The sequence below is a fragment of the Balaenoptera acutorostrata genome, chromosome 10, assembly GCF_949987535.1.
Source record: "Balaenoptera acutorostrata chromosome 10, mBalAcu1.1, whole genome shotgun sequence".
NCBI lineage: Eukaryota > Metazoa > Chordata > Mammalia > Artiodactyla > Balaenopteridae > Balaenoptera > Balaenoptera acutorostrata.
In genome coordinates, this window is record NC_080073.1 from 80,638,711 (window position 1) to 80,654,865 (window position 16,155).

The window sequence follows — 16,155 nt, forward strand, 5'->3', positions numbered from 1 at the left end:
TCTCCTTTAAATACAAGTTTTTTTCTCATCCAGCGTGATCTTTAGTTTCCTCTAATACCACGGGGGGTGGGGGGGGCGGTCAAGAAGCACAGTAAATGAAGCCTGGACGCCTTTTGTCTTGGTACCTAGAAGTCACTCGGGAAAACCGGGTGGGGTTAGGGAATGGAAGGGAGAGGTACGTCTGCCAGTTCTTCGGTGATGTCCAGAAGGATTCAGACGGCCGGGACAAATGGAGGTCATTCTGTGGATGTACTCAGCTCCAGGCCAGAGCTCATTACCGGGAGTACCGGAAGTGCGGGGGCTGCGTGTGGACCTTCGCCCCGACAGGGACAAACGCAGAGGCCGAACGCGCTGGGACAGCAGTCAGAGCAGGCGGCCAAGACGTCCTGAGCCTCCTGGTCGTTCCCGAGGGAGAGGGTTTTGCGTCTGCTGCCTGGACCTAAGCCGGGGAAAGAAGGTCCCTTTGCCTTCAATGAAGATGTATCTGACAGTAGGGGAGTTGGGGGAGGGGTTTGCGGCTTGTCTGAGAAGGGGCCGTCCTTTCCCATTTGAGCTGGGATTTACTGGGAAACCAACAAGAGCCACCAGGAAAAGCGCGTCTGGCCATCATCCCCCAGATAACCTGCGGGCCCTGCACATTCTTCTGGGGGGAGGTTTGTACCTCCGCAGGGGCGGGCGTTCCTGGGGTAAGGTCTTGGGGGCAGGCCCCGGCTGCCACGGACGCGTATTTTGTCTGTGGGTAGAATATAGAGGCCTCTCTCAGTCCTGCCAAACAAAAGATTCCACTGCAAGCATTCTGGGAGTCAGCCTCTCAGTGGCAATGGCCTTTACCTTACCCCTCCTACTTAAAGATCAAGTTGGTCATTCTTCCTTTTCATCTTCGTTGGGCTGACTTCATTAGACCAAAATATGGAATTTCAAGAAGTTGGGAGGGGGGGCACTTGCACACCCTGAAAAGGGGAGCAAGTGTTGGCAGCTGATCTTTGCGCAGGACTGAAGCATCACGGATCTCCATTTCAGACAGTGCATTTCAATTCTTGTCGTGTGCCTTTGTCCATTTATATAAAGCAAAGAGCGCTGAGTGACAGCCCCAGTTAGCCTGCATGAGCAGATCCTAATAAACCCTCCCAAACCCCGACCTAAAAAAACAGAAGAAGAAGAAAAAAAAAGCCACATGCCTGCCTGTTTGCCTGCGGCTTATTATTAAGACACCTTCTCAGCTTAAACACTTAAATGCTAACCAAATGAAATGGCAATTAAGACGAAATTACCCCTTCTATCTCTGAGATGAGTCTGGGGCCAGCCGGTTCTTAGGAGATACGCAGGGTTGGTGAGCGGACTCAGCAGAGCCTCAGTATTGCGGGCCTGTAGCCACTGCTGCCCGCTCTAGGCGCTAGACCACTTGATGCGGGAAGATGAATTTTGAATGAAGTATAAAGCTCAAATACTGTTTGGAAGTCGAGAAATCCACCGAGGAGACAGAGATAAGTGTGCACTGCCTCCTCCATGCCCTCTCTTTGTAAAATATTACTTTCAAACATTTAAGGGTTTGGGGGGGGTAATGGTATTCAAATACCTGGCACCCCTGCTAAATGGTCCATACAACACCCCCCCCACCGCCCCCCATTCAGCAGTCTTTTCGAAAAGGAAGTAGGAAAACACAAAAAGAGGGGGAAAATGGGTTGGGTTGAGGAGTGGAAGACAACATTTCACCTAAATGTAGAATCTTGTCACAAGTCTTTATTCTCTTATATTTTTCTTAAATATAGTGCCAGTTACACTATTTCTTCATGATGGAAACTTGGGACTGTCCATCATGGCTATTTGTTTTAAAGCTGCTGAAAGTGTAAGCTACTGCCAGGTGTTGCCTTTCAAAAAAGGGAAAAGAACCCAAATTCATGGAAATATGGAAAGAGGAGTATTGTTCCCACTTGGGCAAAAGGCAGATACCCCAAGTCTGGGTGAAACTGATTTGGGTGCTCGTTGGAAAAAGCAGCTTTCAGCATCCAGAGAGTGGAACCAATAGGCATGAACACTTACTTGTGTAAAAGGAAGCTTTCATTAATATATATTTCTATCTCTAATATACACACATCGGGGCTAGATCTTTATCTTCACAATAAAATGTGTGCAAATGCTCTCTGCAGAGACGAGTCCCCACCTCAGTCGGTATAGAAAAGCATGATAAAGGTTGGAAAAAATGGATAAAAATGTTGAAAGAACCTCCAGTTCCTTATTAGGCGAAGATACAATATTTATTCCTTGTCTCCTGGGATAAATCTCTTCTGCCCATTGTCCTCCCAGTTCTCAGTGCTGATGCTTAATTTTCAAAACTTCTATATTACCAAGGGACCTACGACATCAGCCAAAGAAATACTCAGCAAGTACAAAATCTGTTCCAGGGAGCTGCTTTTGTGCAGAGGGAAAATTTTGTTCCTACAGGTTTTTAAGTGGATACGAGGCAAGGAGCTATCTGATCCGGGCAAAGCCATTACAATTTAGATCTCTATCTATAGAACATTTTTTTTCCTTTAAAAAAAAATTGGAAAATACAAGAAGTTTGGATTTTTTTTTCCCGATTCTTTTTTTGGAGGGGGAAATTGCATCGTAAGCTTTCGGAGAAACCCAACATGTCAACTACCTTTCCGGGACTAGTCCACGATGCCGAGGTATTATTACTTTTTTTTTTTTTTGAGCGCGCGTGTGTGTGGCGGCGGCGGCGTGGCGGCGGCGGTGGCAGCTTCCCCTGTCTCTAATTTATATCGGACCGTTACGTTTAATTATAATCTGGCTTTCGGGGGGAAGTTAAGGAAGGAAAAGGGAGAAAGTTCGTTATGACATCTGTCGCCAGGAAGGGCAACTCTCTGCCACGTTAAGAAACATTTGGCATAATGAGGGGGAAAAACATAATCCTAATAATAAAGAAAGGGAGGAGGGGTGAGGAGAAAGAGATAGAGATGGGAAAAAAGATACTCGGAAAGGCAAAGAGATTGATGGGGTGGGGAACACGCACCCCTTTTGGAATGGGCTTATTCTAGGAGACTAAAGCAGAAAGGGGGGGTCGGATTCCCTGCCCCAAATGGTTAAGAAAATGAGCAAGTTGGGCGATTTGCACAGACTGGATTTTTTAAAAATATGTAGATAAAGATTTTGGGCAGCTCTGGCAGAACATCCCAGCGTGGACAGCCGCGGCATCTCGTCGTTGGCAGCGGGTTGGAGTGGCGAGGCGCTGCGCGTCTGGACGCCCTCGGTCTGCTCCCCGCCGCCCTGGAGTCAGTGGCAAACCTGGCTCCCGGGGCCCGGCTCCCTGCGCAAGTTGGGCAGGGGCTGTGTGCGTGTGTGTGTGTGTGTGTGTGTGCGCGCGCGTGTGTGTGTGTCACCCGCACCTATATAGGGTGGGGGATGTTTTTTCCGAGCTCTCGACTGTGAGGACGAGGCCGCCCACCCCCAGTCCGCCTGCTTGCCCAGGCTCCCTGGCGAAGGCGCGAAGCCCGGCTGCGGCTCGGCACGAGCCCTGCGCGCCCGCGCCCCTCCGAGAGTCAGAGAAAGCTCCCGGCTCCGAGAGAGCCGCGCCTCGGTTGCAAAATGACAAACCTCAAGTTTTTCTGCTCTCCCTTTTCCCCCTCTTCCTTCCAGATACGTCACGACGGATCAAACAGCTACCGTTTGATGCAGCTTGGCTGTCTGGAGTCCGTAGCCAATTCCACTGTCGCCTATTCCTCCTCCTCCCCTCTAACTTACTCCACCACCGGCACCGAGTTTGCGTCCCCCTACTTCTCCACTAACCACCAGTACACCCCGCTCCACCACCAGTCCTTCCATTACGAGTTTCAGCACAGCCACCCGGCCGTCACTCCCGACGCCTACTCTCTGAACTCGCTCCACCACTCGCAGCAGTACTACCAGCAGATCCACCACGGGGAGCCCACCGACTTTATTAACCTGCACAATGCGCGGGCGCTCAAGTCGTCCTGCCTGGATGAACAGAGGCGGGAGCTGGGCTGCCTCGATGCCTACCGCCGCCACGACCTGTCTCTCATGAGCCATGGCTCTCAGTATGGAATGCACCCAGATCAAAGACTCCTGCCCGGGCCCAGCCTGGGGCTGGCCGCCGCGGGAGCCGACGACTTGCAGGTAAATAAGCATGCGGCGGATCTGCGCCCTCCCCTCCTCTCCCTCCCCCTCCCGCGCCGTTAATAATCCGACTGTAAGCCGTCTCCCCGCGCCACCACCTCTCTCTCTCTCACACACACACACTCACACACGCGCACACACACACCACTTAGGGAAAGTTATCAAAACAATTAAAGGAGGCGCGTGCCACTCTGTCCCTCTCATTGGAGAAGGCATTTCACCTGGACGCTCGGGAGTCCAGCTAGCTGCGCCCCCCCTCCCCCCACTTTCCCGGCGGTCTGCACTGAGGTCTTTTGTGAATCCACGTTTCTGTCCCGGAGGCACGGGGTGGGGGAGATCACGTAGGCTGGGGTTGAGCCAACTGGACTCAGACTAAGACCCGATAAGTTGATGACCCATCGCACCCTCAGTCTCGGCGCTTTGCTGCGTCTACCCGCGTGTTCCAGGCATTTGTCCCAGACTGAGCTTGTGGGGCGCTTACTATGAATTGGGGGGGCTGGTTTGTTCTCAGAACATTTGGGGGACCCTGAGCGCCAGCGAAAATTTCACCAAATATCCTAGATTGTTGCGGAGAGTGAAGAATCGCAAATGTAAGCGATTTACCCCAAAGAAAGGCTCTGCACAACGCACTTGGCCGGGGTGTGGGCTTGAGCCTGATTCCCGCTGCCTGAGGAGCACCCAATCCCATCACCTGGCTGAACGATTCACAACTTTGTTTTTACTCTCCAGGCCATTAATTTTTACAAAAGATGCAACTCCTTAAAAAGAAGGAAAGGAAACAAGGGAAGAGAGGGGGGGAGAGAAAATGAATAGGAAGGGAGGAAGAAAGGAGAAAAGGTAGGGAGGGAGAAAGTAATAAAGGGAGAAAGAGAGGAAGGAAGGAAGGAAGGAAAGAAGGAAGGAAGGAAGGGATTCAGATATGGTGAAGGCCATGACTCAATCAAATGATCTCTCCCACTTTCTCTCCTAATGTATTTTTGCACATTGTTTGCCAACAATAGAATATATGATTATGCAGACATACTGTCACAGCCACATTTCAAACAAATAAGTCCACACATGTCCCAAACAGAACCCAGAAGACACGAATTTGTGGATTCTTTTGGCTGAAAGTACAGCTCTGCCTGCGAGTCCACACGAAGCTGGCCACTTTCTCCAAGGTCCCCAAAATGAAAGGAGAGATACTGGAAGAGCACAAGTTGGAGACATAAGAGATCCCCCGTTGCGCACAGAAAATCTTTCCCCCTCACTTACCTCTGAGCAAGGGATTATTTTAAAATTAAAGTGAAAGCTCTTACAGTCCCAACAAAGAGCCCAAGCCACAAAATCGGTGTACGAGAAAAAAGATTTGGCTCCATAAACCTTGACTTTCTACATTTACATTCACAAAATGATTTTATACGCTCAGGGCATTTTTACATTTTTCACAAGGATCTCCTTATGTCTCAAGAGGAAAAAAATCTGCCATTCAATGCTTAGCTCAACTAAAACCTATTTATTCCTTTTAATAGCCACGTCTGCCGCTGATTTTTTTGTATCTGTACAAATTTTTTTTCTGTGCTAGGCACAAAGCCGGGCATTTTTCAAAAGAGGGGATTAGAACATTTGCAAGCACGAGACAAAGAGCAAATCCCGTGCAAAAGAACACCGTAGTTTATCCAATTTTCGACTTAGTGCCATTCAACTGGTCATTTATGCAATGTCATCCGACCAAACAACATGTTTTACTTATGAGGGGGAAAAGTTTGTTAAGTGAAGAGACAAAGATTCATTTCCTCTAAGAAAATAAACATCTTAACGGTGCGCCAGAGACCGGGAGGGAAAGTGATTCACTTCCTTGGAGAACTTCCGGCCTCTACCTTTTCCATTTCAGATATTTTGAAAACTTTACTTTCGTCCTATGTCTTTTAACATTCTTAACCTCCTTTTTGCCATTTTTTGCTCATACTGAGGGAAAATTCATCATGAGAGAAACACTCCAAGACACTAGAAGAAATAGAGAAGAATGGTATATGATATATTTATGTATCTCTGTCTACAGAAGTGTGTATATACATTTTTGATATAGATATAGAAGCAAGTTGTAAGTCTGGCAAGTTATTTTCATCCACTCCTCCTGGACTTAGTTGTCAGAATGAAAAAGAAAAAGAAAAAGAGTCATAGCTACTTTTAAAAAGAGAAATGGGGAGGGGTGTGTGGGAGAAACCCGTCTCTCTCCTTTTATTTCTTCCTTTTTAAAACATTCATCAGCATATGCCTCATTTCAAATGCAACAAATGTAAATATACTTTTCCCTGCACAGAATTTTAAGTGAAAGTCCAATGGTTTGGAGGGCGGTCTAAGTCTGCCTAACAGATGCAAACAGTCTTGTGGCTTCAGTTCCATCTTTGAGTCCCCTAAAAAGATTTGCTATGGCCAACAAAGGAAACTGTCACACCTTTTCCCATCACCGCTTTAATTTATGCTCAGTCTCCAACTTTTTTTTTTTCATATTGATTTGATAATCACTTTAAGGCAGAACAGTTAAAATAAGAAAGAACTCGTGAGTAGGTTGAAAAGGGGGGTCTTACAGGCCTGCCTCAATATGGTGAAAATGGGGAAGCGAAAGGGAGCCAGGGCTGTAAAGGTTGTTTTGTAAAGTGGGTTTTTATTATGCACCGACTCTCTCCGCATTTACTTAACTCTTCACGGGCTGTTGGGTAGGTTAACACCCTTCAAGGCCTCTTTCAAGTCCAATACCTCGTTTGTTTGTAAAGGAAAATGAGCCTTTAACACATTTCGACTCAGAAAAAAGAAAGAAGACAGAGAGAGAGAAATTTTTCTTTTTCTTAATCAAAAATCAGCAGACCTTTTCCTCCTTCCCAGCTCAAATGATCCCTCAATCCATCAGGAGGCTGAAGATCTACAGTGAGTGACCCTGAAGGTGTTTCCTCCATAAGACACGCTTTGGGTAGCATGATAGGATGCTGCTACATCTGGGGTAAAACAGAACCCTCCTAAGATATCTTGCATCCTGCACTTGAAGTAGCTCCTATGAAGTCCCAAGAAACCCACAGTGCCAGACTTGACACTTCTGGTGTAATTTGCTCCGCGCAGAAAGTGCCGTGGAAACTGTCTATATATATGCTATGTGCCTTGATGGGGACTCAAAGGGTTTCTCATTCTCTTATGCCAAGATAAAAGGCACTCCTGTGCTTTGAAGTGTAATATTGTGTGGTGCTGTAAAATGCATACCTTAAAATTTATACAACTTTTAGATTGTGGTTTTTCTGGCACTTTTCCCCCTTAAAATTGTGTGTGCTACCAAACTTGCTTCAGCTCAATGGTTGCATTTAAATGTCTACTATGGGGTTATGGGGAGATGGGGTACGGGGTGGGACAGGTTGAAAGACTTAACTAATGTATCTATTAGTATCTATATGAGTGATTTTCTTTCTTTTTCTTTTATCAAGGGCTCTGTGGAAGCCCAGTGTGGGCTCGTTCTCAATGGCCAAGGTGGAGTGATAAGAAGAGGTAAGTAACAACATATTAAAACTAAACATTCTTCTCTCATCTGTTACTTTGTCTTGAAAGTCCAGTGATGCTTTTAAACATCAGAGCCCCATCTGATGATAAAGAAAACAATGACTCTTGGTCAATTACTCTTGTCCCACACAGGCATACCACATTAAAAAGCTTCCCTTCCTCCACTGAGGCTTGAACCAGCCTGTGTCCAAAAGACCGTGATAGAAGAGATTTACTCTTCCTCAATGGAGCAGTGACAGAACCAAAGTTAGAGGCAAAAAAAAAAAAAAAAAAAAGGGAAAAAATCCTTCTCACACTCCCTTTCCCCATCACCACATCCTCGAGCAGAATTTCTGGTCTCTTTTAGCCCTAAATGTGCCAGCCACAGCCTGGGTGTTTGAGGTAATGGTGTTAGCTTGAGGCTTTGAAAGGTTAAATTCATTGGGCTTCAGGGAAGGCTAATGAAACACCAATACTGTAGCTGCCCTCATTTTTCTAAGTGTCCAGAACATTTCTTTCTTTAAGGGAGGGTGAGGGGAGGAGGTGGTGTTAACTGTACCGGATAAAGCTTTCTTGTTCCCATCTGTTGAGGGAAACATCTGAATCCAGAGTTACCCATGGAATTGGAAGGTGGGGGGAAGGCAAGAGTGGAGAGCTGTTGATTTTGGCTCAGACACTGATGGGGGGCTGCATCGCAAATATTCCATTTTGACAAAAGGTTTTGAACTATGACATTTTAAGGGCCTCAAGGCAGTGCCAATTTTGCTGGCTTCCCCACTTCACTGTACCCAGAGCCTCTGAAGCTTATTTTCCTAGCAAGCTGAGTAACCCGAGGAGCACACAAGGCAAGGCGGACCAGCTGTTATCCCAACTTCATACGAATTAATAAGATGTGGCCTATTCACTAGGACTAATTCCAGCTCCAGGGCCGCAGTTGTCTCTAGTAACCGAAGCACTAAAAACTGAGTCACTTCTGATGGCACCAAATAAATGTCCTTCTGTCCCTCTCCATACCTTTCAAAGCTTGTTAAAAGACTCCAGTGCTTTTCCAAAGAAAGAAAGGCATCTATAGGAAGCAATGGATTATTTCATGTTTAAACTGCAGGTTTTACAACCCAGTGTCCAATGTGAAACTCCATTTAAATTGAGGTGGGAAGAAAGCAGAGTGTTTTTTCCTTTGGGAAACTGACTATTGTCAGAGTGGATATTTGGAACTTCCATTAAATGGGAAATGGCTATTTAAATCTGTTGTTTCACCCTATGGCGATTTGAAAATTATTATTTTTTTAAACTGCTAGTGTTGTTCCACAGATATTTTTTTAAATGAGCCATATTAAGCTTGTCAGCCAGGCCAATACTCAGCCATTTTGAAATGACATGAAATAGGCCCAGACTAGTGAAAATTGAAATAAAATATACATATTATTGGAGAGAGGGATTAAAATACACAATGAAAGAGGGACCAGGTGATGTGCTGATCCGGGTGCGTTGGGGTGGTCACACTAAAGGTGAGGCCAAGCACTCAGGGCGCACGGAGATGTCCGTGGTGCTGAAGGACAGCGCCGCTAATTAGAGCCCAGAGCCGCCTACTCCCAGAGCCCGGCTCGCGCTACTGCGTTTCTGCGTTCAGTTCCGCACTTGCTCCAACATCACCTTCTCAAAGGCTTGGCAATTACCTCCGATCGTACAATAGCTGGCAGGGGGTGAGAATTATTTGAGGCAGAGACGGAGAGCTGGAAGGGAGGCGGCTGTGCAATCAGTTGAATTTTCGGAAAGAGATTTAGGGGATAGCCCTCACCACCCGCCCAAGAAAAGCCAACGCTCTCCAGTCACTACACGACGGGAACTGCGTTCCTATCCTCTCAAGGCCACGGAAATGGTCTTCCTTAGGTGACGTTTGATTGCTCTTGTAGAATTCGGTGTCATTCACCTAAAAATAGGAGCCGAATTTATTTTAAACCAAACATTGATCTTTTAGAAGAACAGCGTGGCTCCAAGGAGAGAGGGGGAGGTAACTTGGGGTTTACGTCTGTATTGTTTGACTAAAGCCTAATCCTTCCCCCTCCATGCAAAGGAATTCAGAATTTAGCTGCTGAGTTTTTTCCATCTCCACGTGTCTTAGAGAAAGGCCAATTAATTTAGTTGAGCCTCGGAGACCAGGGTGTGTGTCTCTGTGTGCCCGTTTACTCTGAAAGGATCAATGTTCATGGCAATTTGCAAATGGATAGCAAGGAAGTCTTGCATTAAAAGGTGATGTTTGTCCTGCCGCCTGCCCAGCTCCTTCATCTCAGGACTCCCCGTTTTTGAAGAAACGCTAAGGAAGTCCCTTCTCTCTATTGTCACTGGTAGCACACAGGATTCTAACATCAATAGCTCGAGTCACCTTTGTTCATCAAAAATCGGGAGGGCTTTAACTCAGGCGCTCTGCTATGTCGCCATATTGTGCAATAGCTCAGATGGAAAAGTCTGTTTCTCTTCTAATCCATGCTTTACAGGTGACTCACCATATGAAACATGATTTCTTGAAAAGCAAAACTTTTTGCCATTTTTCCTCTCCTGCTGAGCTCTCGGATGAACTTACATTTCTAATGATTTCCAGAATTTACTGTGGGAGGAAAAAAAAAGATTTCACTTCTCAAGACCCCTGGATCCTCTTTTAGAAAAAAAGACAGTGCCCTAAATGCCCTACACGAATTCACCAGGGAGAGGCTGTCCTGTTTGCAGTGTGGTATGTGTGCTTGTCGGGGGGAGATGTGTGTCTCAGTTCTTTAAATTTGGCCACTTCTGTTTGCAAAGAACAAAATACAATTTCCCTGACTCACTCTGGTAAGTGGCAGTTACACTGTTTTTGCCTATAATGAAGCCCTATAGCCAAAGAACGCGGAAGAGGGGCAGCGGTGAGGTAATTACCACCTAGATAAAATATTTGCCACCGCGTCGGAGGTGCAGCTCCCCGAGCGCTCACTCTCGGTTAATGGTGTGCGCGATTTTGCCCGCAGCTCCGCCACTCCAACCATCAGAACCAATAATCTTTACTTTACCCTGTGCTCGCGTATCGATAGCTTCTCTCGCCTCCGGCACTGGCTTTGATATGTTAATATTTCTGAGTAGCAAATTCTGCAGAGATCATATTAATGTTGTACGTACAGAGTGGAGCTTTGCCTTCGTTGAATATTCAGATACTGGGTTTCAAAAGGCATCTCTTGAAGAAATGAGGCTTCTATTTACAGGAGTCGTCTGTGTTTTTAATCATTAAAAAAAAAAAAAAAAGAAGGAGAAGAAGAAGAAAAAGAAAGGAAAACCCACTCTTCTTTCCCCCTTGAATCTTCTGAGGCTCCCTTATGGCCCCTTCCCCTTTGTCAGATGCTCGTCCCTTTCATTTCTCGCTCTGAGAATTTAACAGTAGGAGAACAATGTTGATGACGACGATGATGATGATGAAACTAATAATGAGAGGATCCAGGTTGGAAATGCAGGAGTAGGGGTTCAATTGGCCCATGGCTTTCAGAAGAGGCTGGAGATGAGATGAGAAGACCCAGCTTTTTCATATTTGGGTGGAAAGTGACACTTTGGCCCTGGTCTTTTTTTGTGAAATCGGGATGGCAAACTCAAAAAAAAAAAAGAAAAAAGAAAAAAGTGAAGAGGGGAAGCGCCCTTGTTTCGCTTTGTGATCACTCTGCCTTGCAGCCCCAGGCTAATTTCAGAAGCTTAAATACCGCCATAGCCTCTGGGCCACGCGGAGAGGGAGCGGACCCGGCCACGGGCAGGCAGGAGCGCTTACTGGATTGCCCGTGGCTACACAAAATACAAACTACTTTGAATCAAAACATTTTGGGGGAATTAATATGATCTGAACTCTGCACGTTTTAAGAGAGCTGGAGTGCGTCAGATCGCTTAGAGGTGACTGGCACGCCAGCGGAGGCATTTACGCTGCGGTGCAAACACTGTCAGATCTGATTTAATTTCAAAAAAAAAAAAAAGAATGCTTCCGTGAAAGGGGGCTTACCATCAGTCGCCCAGTCTGCCATTAACTGGGTGGATGGACCCGACCACTCTTCCCGTCTGCAGCCTTCACGGCTGCCCACAGGCAGCTTGAGAAGGATGAGATTTCCTTTGTTTTTTCGGGTTTCGCGAGGGCCCTGGGCTTTGGAACTGGAGTTAGAGAGAGACTCTGACTCTTTCAGCAGCTCCTGGAAGGAGTAAGATTAAAGGGGGGGGGGAGGGGTGAGAAGCCCTGTTGCTCTTCTTTTGTCAGAGCCCCTGGAATCTCTCTTTACTCAAATCACCAAAACTCATCTCTGTGGCTCATCCACTGTGAAAATATTGTCAGAAATACACCTGGGGCTTCGCCTGCCGTCTTAGTCCCCAATCTGATGCTGCAGATGCAGAATTCAGTCTCCTTTATATGAAGTATAAAATGCATGTACCAAAGGATCTAGAGGCATGGTTTGTTGGAAATCTACTTTAGGGGGAGGGGGAGCTACTTTTCCATAGCTTACTGCTGTCTAATTTCTTTATTGCTTTGAACATCACCAAAAGCCAAAGCACTCTCTGCACACACGTTACACACCCACCACTACCTTAAACCAGTAGGTCTCTCCGTGCAGACCTCCCTTTCTTTTGTTCTGCGTGGAATCTCGACCTGGATAAGCGCATTCAGACTTGGTAACCCAGTAATACCTGTAACGACATATCCTTCCCCCAAACAGTGCAACTAGCTGCGGATACGGCATCCGAGGCCTATTTGATTGCAGTTAGGCCTCTTATCCCTTTACTGTTTGATTACAATTAACATCTGCTTTGCGTGGAGGGAGGGGATTACGTGGGGCGAGGCGGGGGAGTGGTAATTGGGACTGAGAAGGGCGAGAGGCTAGAGAGAAAGCAGCCGAGAATGCTCCTACCCCACCCCATTTAAACGCGCACCTCACAGAAATGCAGCCGCAGAACAAACAGGGACAGGAAACCCCTGTAATCACTTACACATTTTTTAATGTGTCAGAAAAAAACAAGCGATCACTGGAGATGAAGAAGGGGAGAAAAAAAAAATCCCTGCCATTTGTATTTCTTTCATTTGAATTGTAAACATCTGTTTGGCTGTAAGGCGAACAGAACATTTATTTTGCTCTCCAGATTTGGTCTAATTATGTCAACACCGAGGCGGCGGCGAGTGGGGCGGCGCTGCGGCTTTGGAGAGGCTGCGCGCACGGGCCCGCGCCCGGAAGCCCGCCAGGAAGTATTGATCGCACCTGCGGAGCGCGCGGGGCCTCTAGCCGTCCTCAGCTCTGCTCCGAGGCGGGAAGGCACCCAGAGGGGAAGAGTAGCTTAGAGGCAGCTTTAGGGGTTCCAGGGGAGCCGCAGTTCCTGGGAGAGGGCCCGGACTCTTTCCTCTGCCCTAATTGCCTGGAAGGAGAAGAGGAAAAGCGGACTCAGGTATAGGCGCCTGGCTTTCCGATTCCGTAGCTGCGCAAAAAGTGGGCGGGTCTCGTCGCGCTCCGCAGCTTGCACCCAGCGCCGCGGCAGTTGCTCGACACAATGGTAGGGTTGAGTGGCCTTAGCTCGGGTTACCGAGCACGCGTGCGTCCGTTTTCTGTTGTACCTCCTCACAATAAATAAGGGAAATAAATGGAGCAGGTGTGAGCATCCCCATTTTTGAGATGGGCAGACTGAGGCCCAGAATTACTCGTCTAAGGTCGCATGGGTCACTAGTTGGCCAACCTTTTACCTCTTTCCCCCCACTCCCCACATCGTTCCCAGCACGCCAAGGAGGGTGCAGCCCCATCCCCGTGCTTTTTTGGCCTCACGGGATCTGACAAAGTCTGGCCGCTGGAGGATCTGCATCTCTGTATTTTGTGCTGGTTTTGTTCCCCACACAGGCTTTGGTTGACTTTTCACTGTAATTGTGGCAAAGTTATCCCTTTTATGATAGCCACGTCCTAACAAGTGACCTTGAGTAGATGATTTCTTATGCTGTTACTATAGCTACCCATCTGAGTTTGCAGCATCACTGGAAGTAGGAAACTCTATCTCCAAATGTCGATTTTTAAAATAGTAAATCCCATGGAAGTATTGCGTCTGTGCACTACGAATGGAAAAGGGATGTACTCTAGAGAAGTTCGGCATGAGGACCCTAGCTACGGCATCAGAGACACCCCTAACTGGAGTGCTGGGTCTAGAATGAATATTGCACGATTTCAATAAGAGCTGACGTGCAACACAGGCACCAAGAGGAACTTCAGCTAGTGACACTGGGGAAGAACACTCTAAATGGCTTGACGTAGTTGACCCTTTCATTGACTTTCCTTCTTTGAAATCTCATCATTGCCATCTGTAGTCTGGAGCCCCTTAGAGATGTCCCACCTTCATTCCAAATGCAAAACTCTGGTTACGTTGACCTATTACTCTTTTCTTTCTCCATAAAAAATAAACCACTGGGAAGAAAGATATCAGGTTCCCCACATGCTGCTGTAAACTCTACAAGTTGCCAAATCTTTAACCAGGACGAGAGAGTTCCCCAAGGCTGCAGCAATGCCAAGTATCAAAGTAACAGAAATTCCCTTTAAAGATGCTGTGACATCATAAAAAATAAAAGACTCTAGAGTTGACGGCTAATCCTGAATACAAAATAAATCCTCCAGGCAATTTGTGTGTGCATAAAGCATATTCTTAATATGCAGCCTGTGTGGCTTACCTAATAAATGCTTATTTGAGCATAAGCCAGAAGGCTAACGTGGATGCAGGAGAGAAGACCCAGGGCCCAGAGAGCCCTTGGCTAGCTGGCAGACTCAGTGACTTCCCTGAGAGCAGCTGGCTTTCAGCACAGGGGGTTCACTTTGCCCAAAGCGGGCAGTTTTCCAGTTGGAGAAAGCCTAATATAACTTCTTCTTTTACAAAAATTATAATCTTCTGCAACTCCCTAAATTTGATTTTTAACCTACCGCAGATTAACAAAGATAGGAAAGTTCTAAAATTGTGCCCTTTCCTTTCCTGGAAGACAACACATACACTCATAATAAACTTGAGACCGGTTGGGTGAGATTCTTGTGTTCTCCATTGTGTACTGGCTAGCATGCAAGAGAGGAAGATTTATGTAAGAATATAAATTTGCTGATGATTCATAGTGACCGTGGTTGAAAGCCCATTTTCAGGAGAAAATGTGTGAATTTTGAGTAAAAACATTATTATTTATTTCCTTTCTTTTTTTTTTTTTTTTTTTTGGCCCGTGCGTGTGGCTTGTGGGAACTTAGTTCCCTGACCAGGAGTTGAAGCCGGGCCCCCAGCAGTGGATGCTCAGAGTCCTAACCACTGGACCACCAGGCAACTCCCTTATTTTCTTAATATTTTTGCTTCAGATGACCTCACTATTGCCTAAGTCCTAAAGCTAACAGGGTCATGATTCTTACAACATGACAATAAAACCCAGATTCACTGATATCTGGCTTACTTTCCTGTTCATCTCAACTTTTGACAGGTCACTTGAGTTTACTTTTAAAATACATTTTGCATCTAGAGGTAGAAAGTGAGAGTATCAGTGAAAGTATAGTGGTAGTTTCTAGACCAGAAATCTGCAGAAATTATTATTATTTTTATTATTATTTGTTTTAAAATTCTCTCTGAGAATGTGAGGTGGGGAAGCACAGTTGAATTTGTTTTTCCAGCTCCTGAGGCAGGCATTTGTATGTTTTTTCACTATGTTGGCCACAAGTTTAACTGCCAAGAAGAAGATTTCAATTCGATCATTGAGACTATGACCTTTCGGGCTTCAAACTGAGGGCAAGTTTCCAGACACTCGCATTGGGAGTTCAGCCAAGTGTACAGGACTCGTCTTCCAGTCTATAGAGAGCTGGCTGCTTGGATCCTGTCCTGTGTTTTGGGGTAGGGGGCATTCGGGGTGATCTCCAGCCTCAGAACGCTTAGGGAGAAAGACCTGGGTCCTAGCACTTTCAGGGGAATCTAGGATAACTGTAGGACAGCAGGAGGAATTCCAGAAAGCACAGGGGTAGAAACAATTTAAGAGTGGGGCAAAGTTAGCCTGTTCTCTGCACCCAGATCCAGGGCCCCTTTGCCCTTTTAAACATCCTCCCAGATTCCTTAGCCCTCGTGCCTAGAAAACACACCTGAATCTGAATGCCACAGACCTGATCGACATAACATTCCATCTGAGCTGCTTAGTCAAGGAAGGGAAGGCAGGTGGTGAGTCCTAGACCAGTGCTTCTCAAAATGTAATGAGCACATGAATCACCCGAGGGACTCGTTCAAATGCAGATTCTGACTCAGAAGGTCTGCGGTTGGGCCTGAGGTTCTGCATTTCTAACAAGCTGCCAAGGAGATGCCAATGCTGCCAGTTGAGAACTACCCTTTGAGTAAAAATATTGGACAACACTCTCCTGCCCATTTTTCTTCCTCCACCTACCTTTTTCTCATTTCCCTCATAGAACTTGACCGTTTTCTGGAGATGGGTCTTAAGATTACCCATAACTGAAGAAATACAATGTATGCTCAGAAAAGCAACCTTTGAAT

At 46.5% G+C, this 16,155-nt stretch overlaps 1 protein-coding gene across 1 annotated transcript in view; it reads left to right on the top strand.

The window, feature by feature from the left end:
* Positions 1-2,630: 2,630 nt before the first annotated feature.
* The window catches only part of TFAP2D (transcription factor AP-2 delta), a 55,482-nt gene continuing 41,957 nt past the window's right edge, over positions 2,631-16,155 (top strand). Inside the window, exons 1-3 of the mRNA XM_007193862.2 lie at positions 2,631-2,669; positions 3,637-4,134; positions 7,587-7,647. Coding sequence (XP_007193924.1) covers positions 2,631-2,669; positions 3,637-4,134; positions 7,587-7,647 — 598 coding nt within the window. The remainder of the gene's footprint in view (positions 2,670-3,636; positions 4,135-7,586; positions 7,648-16,155) is intronic.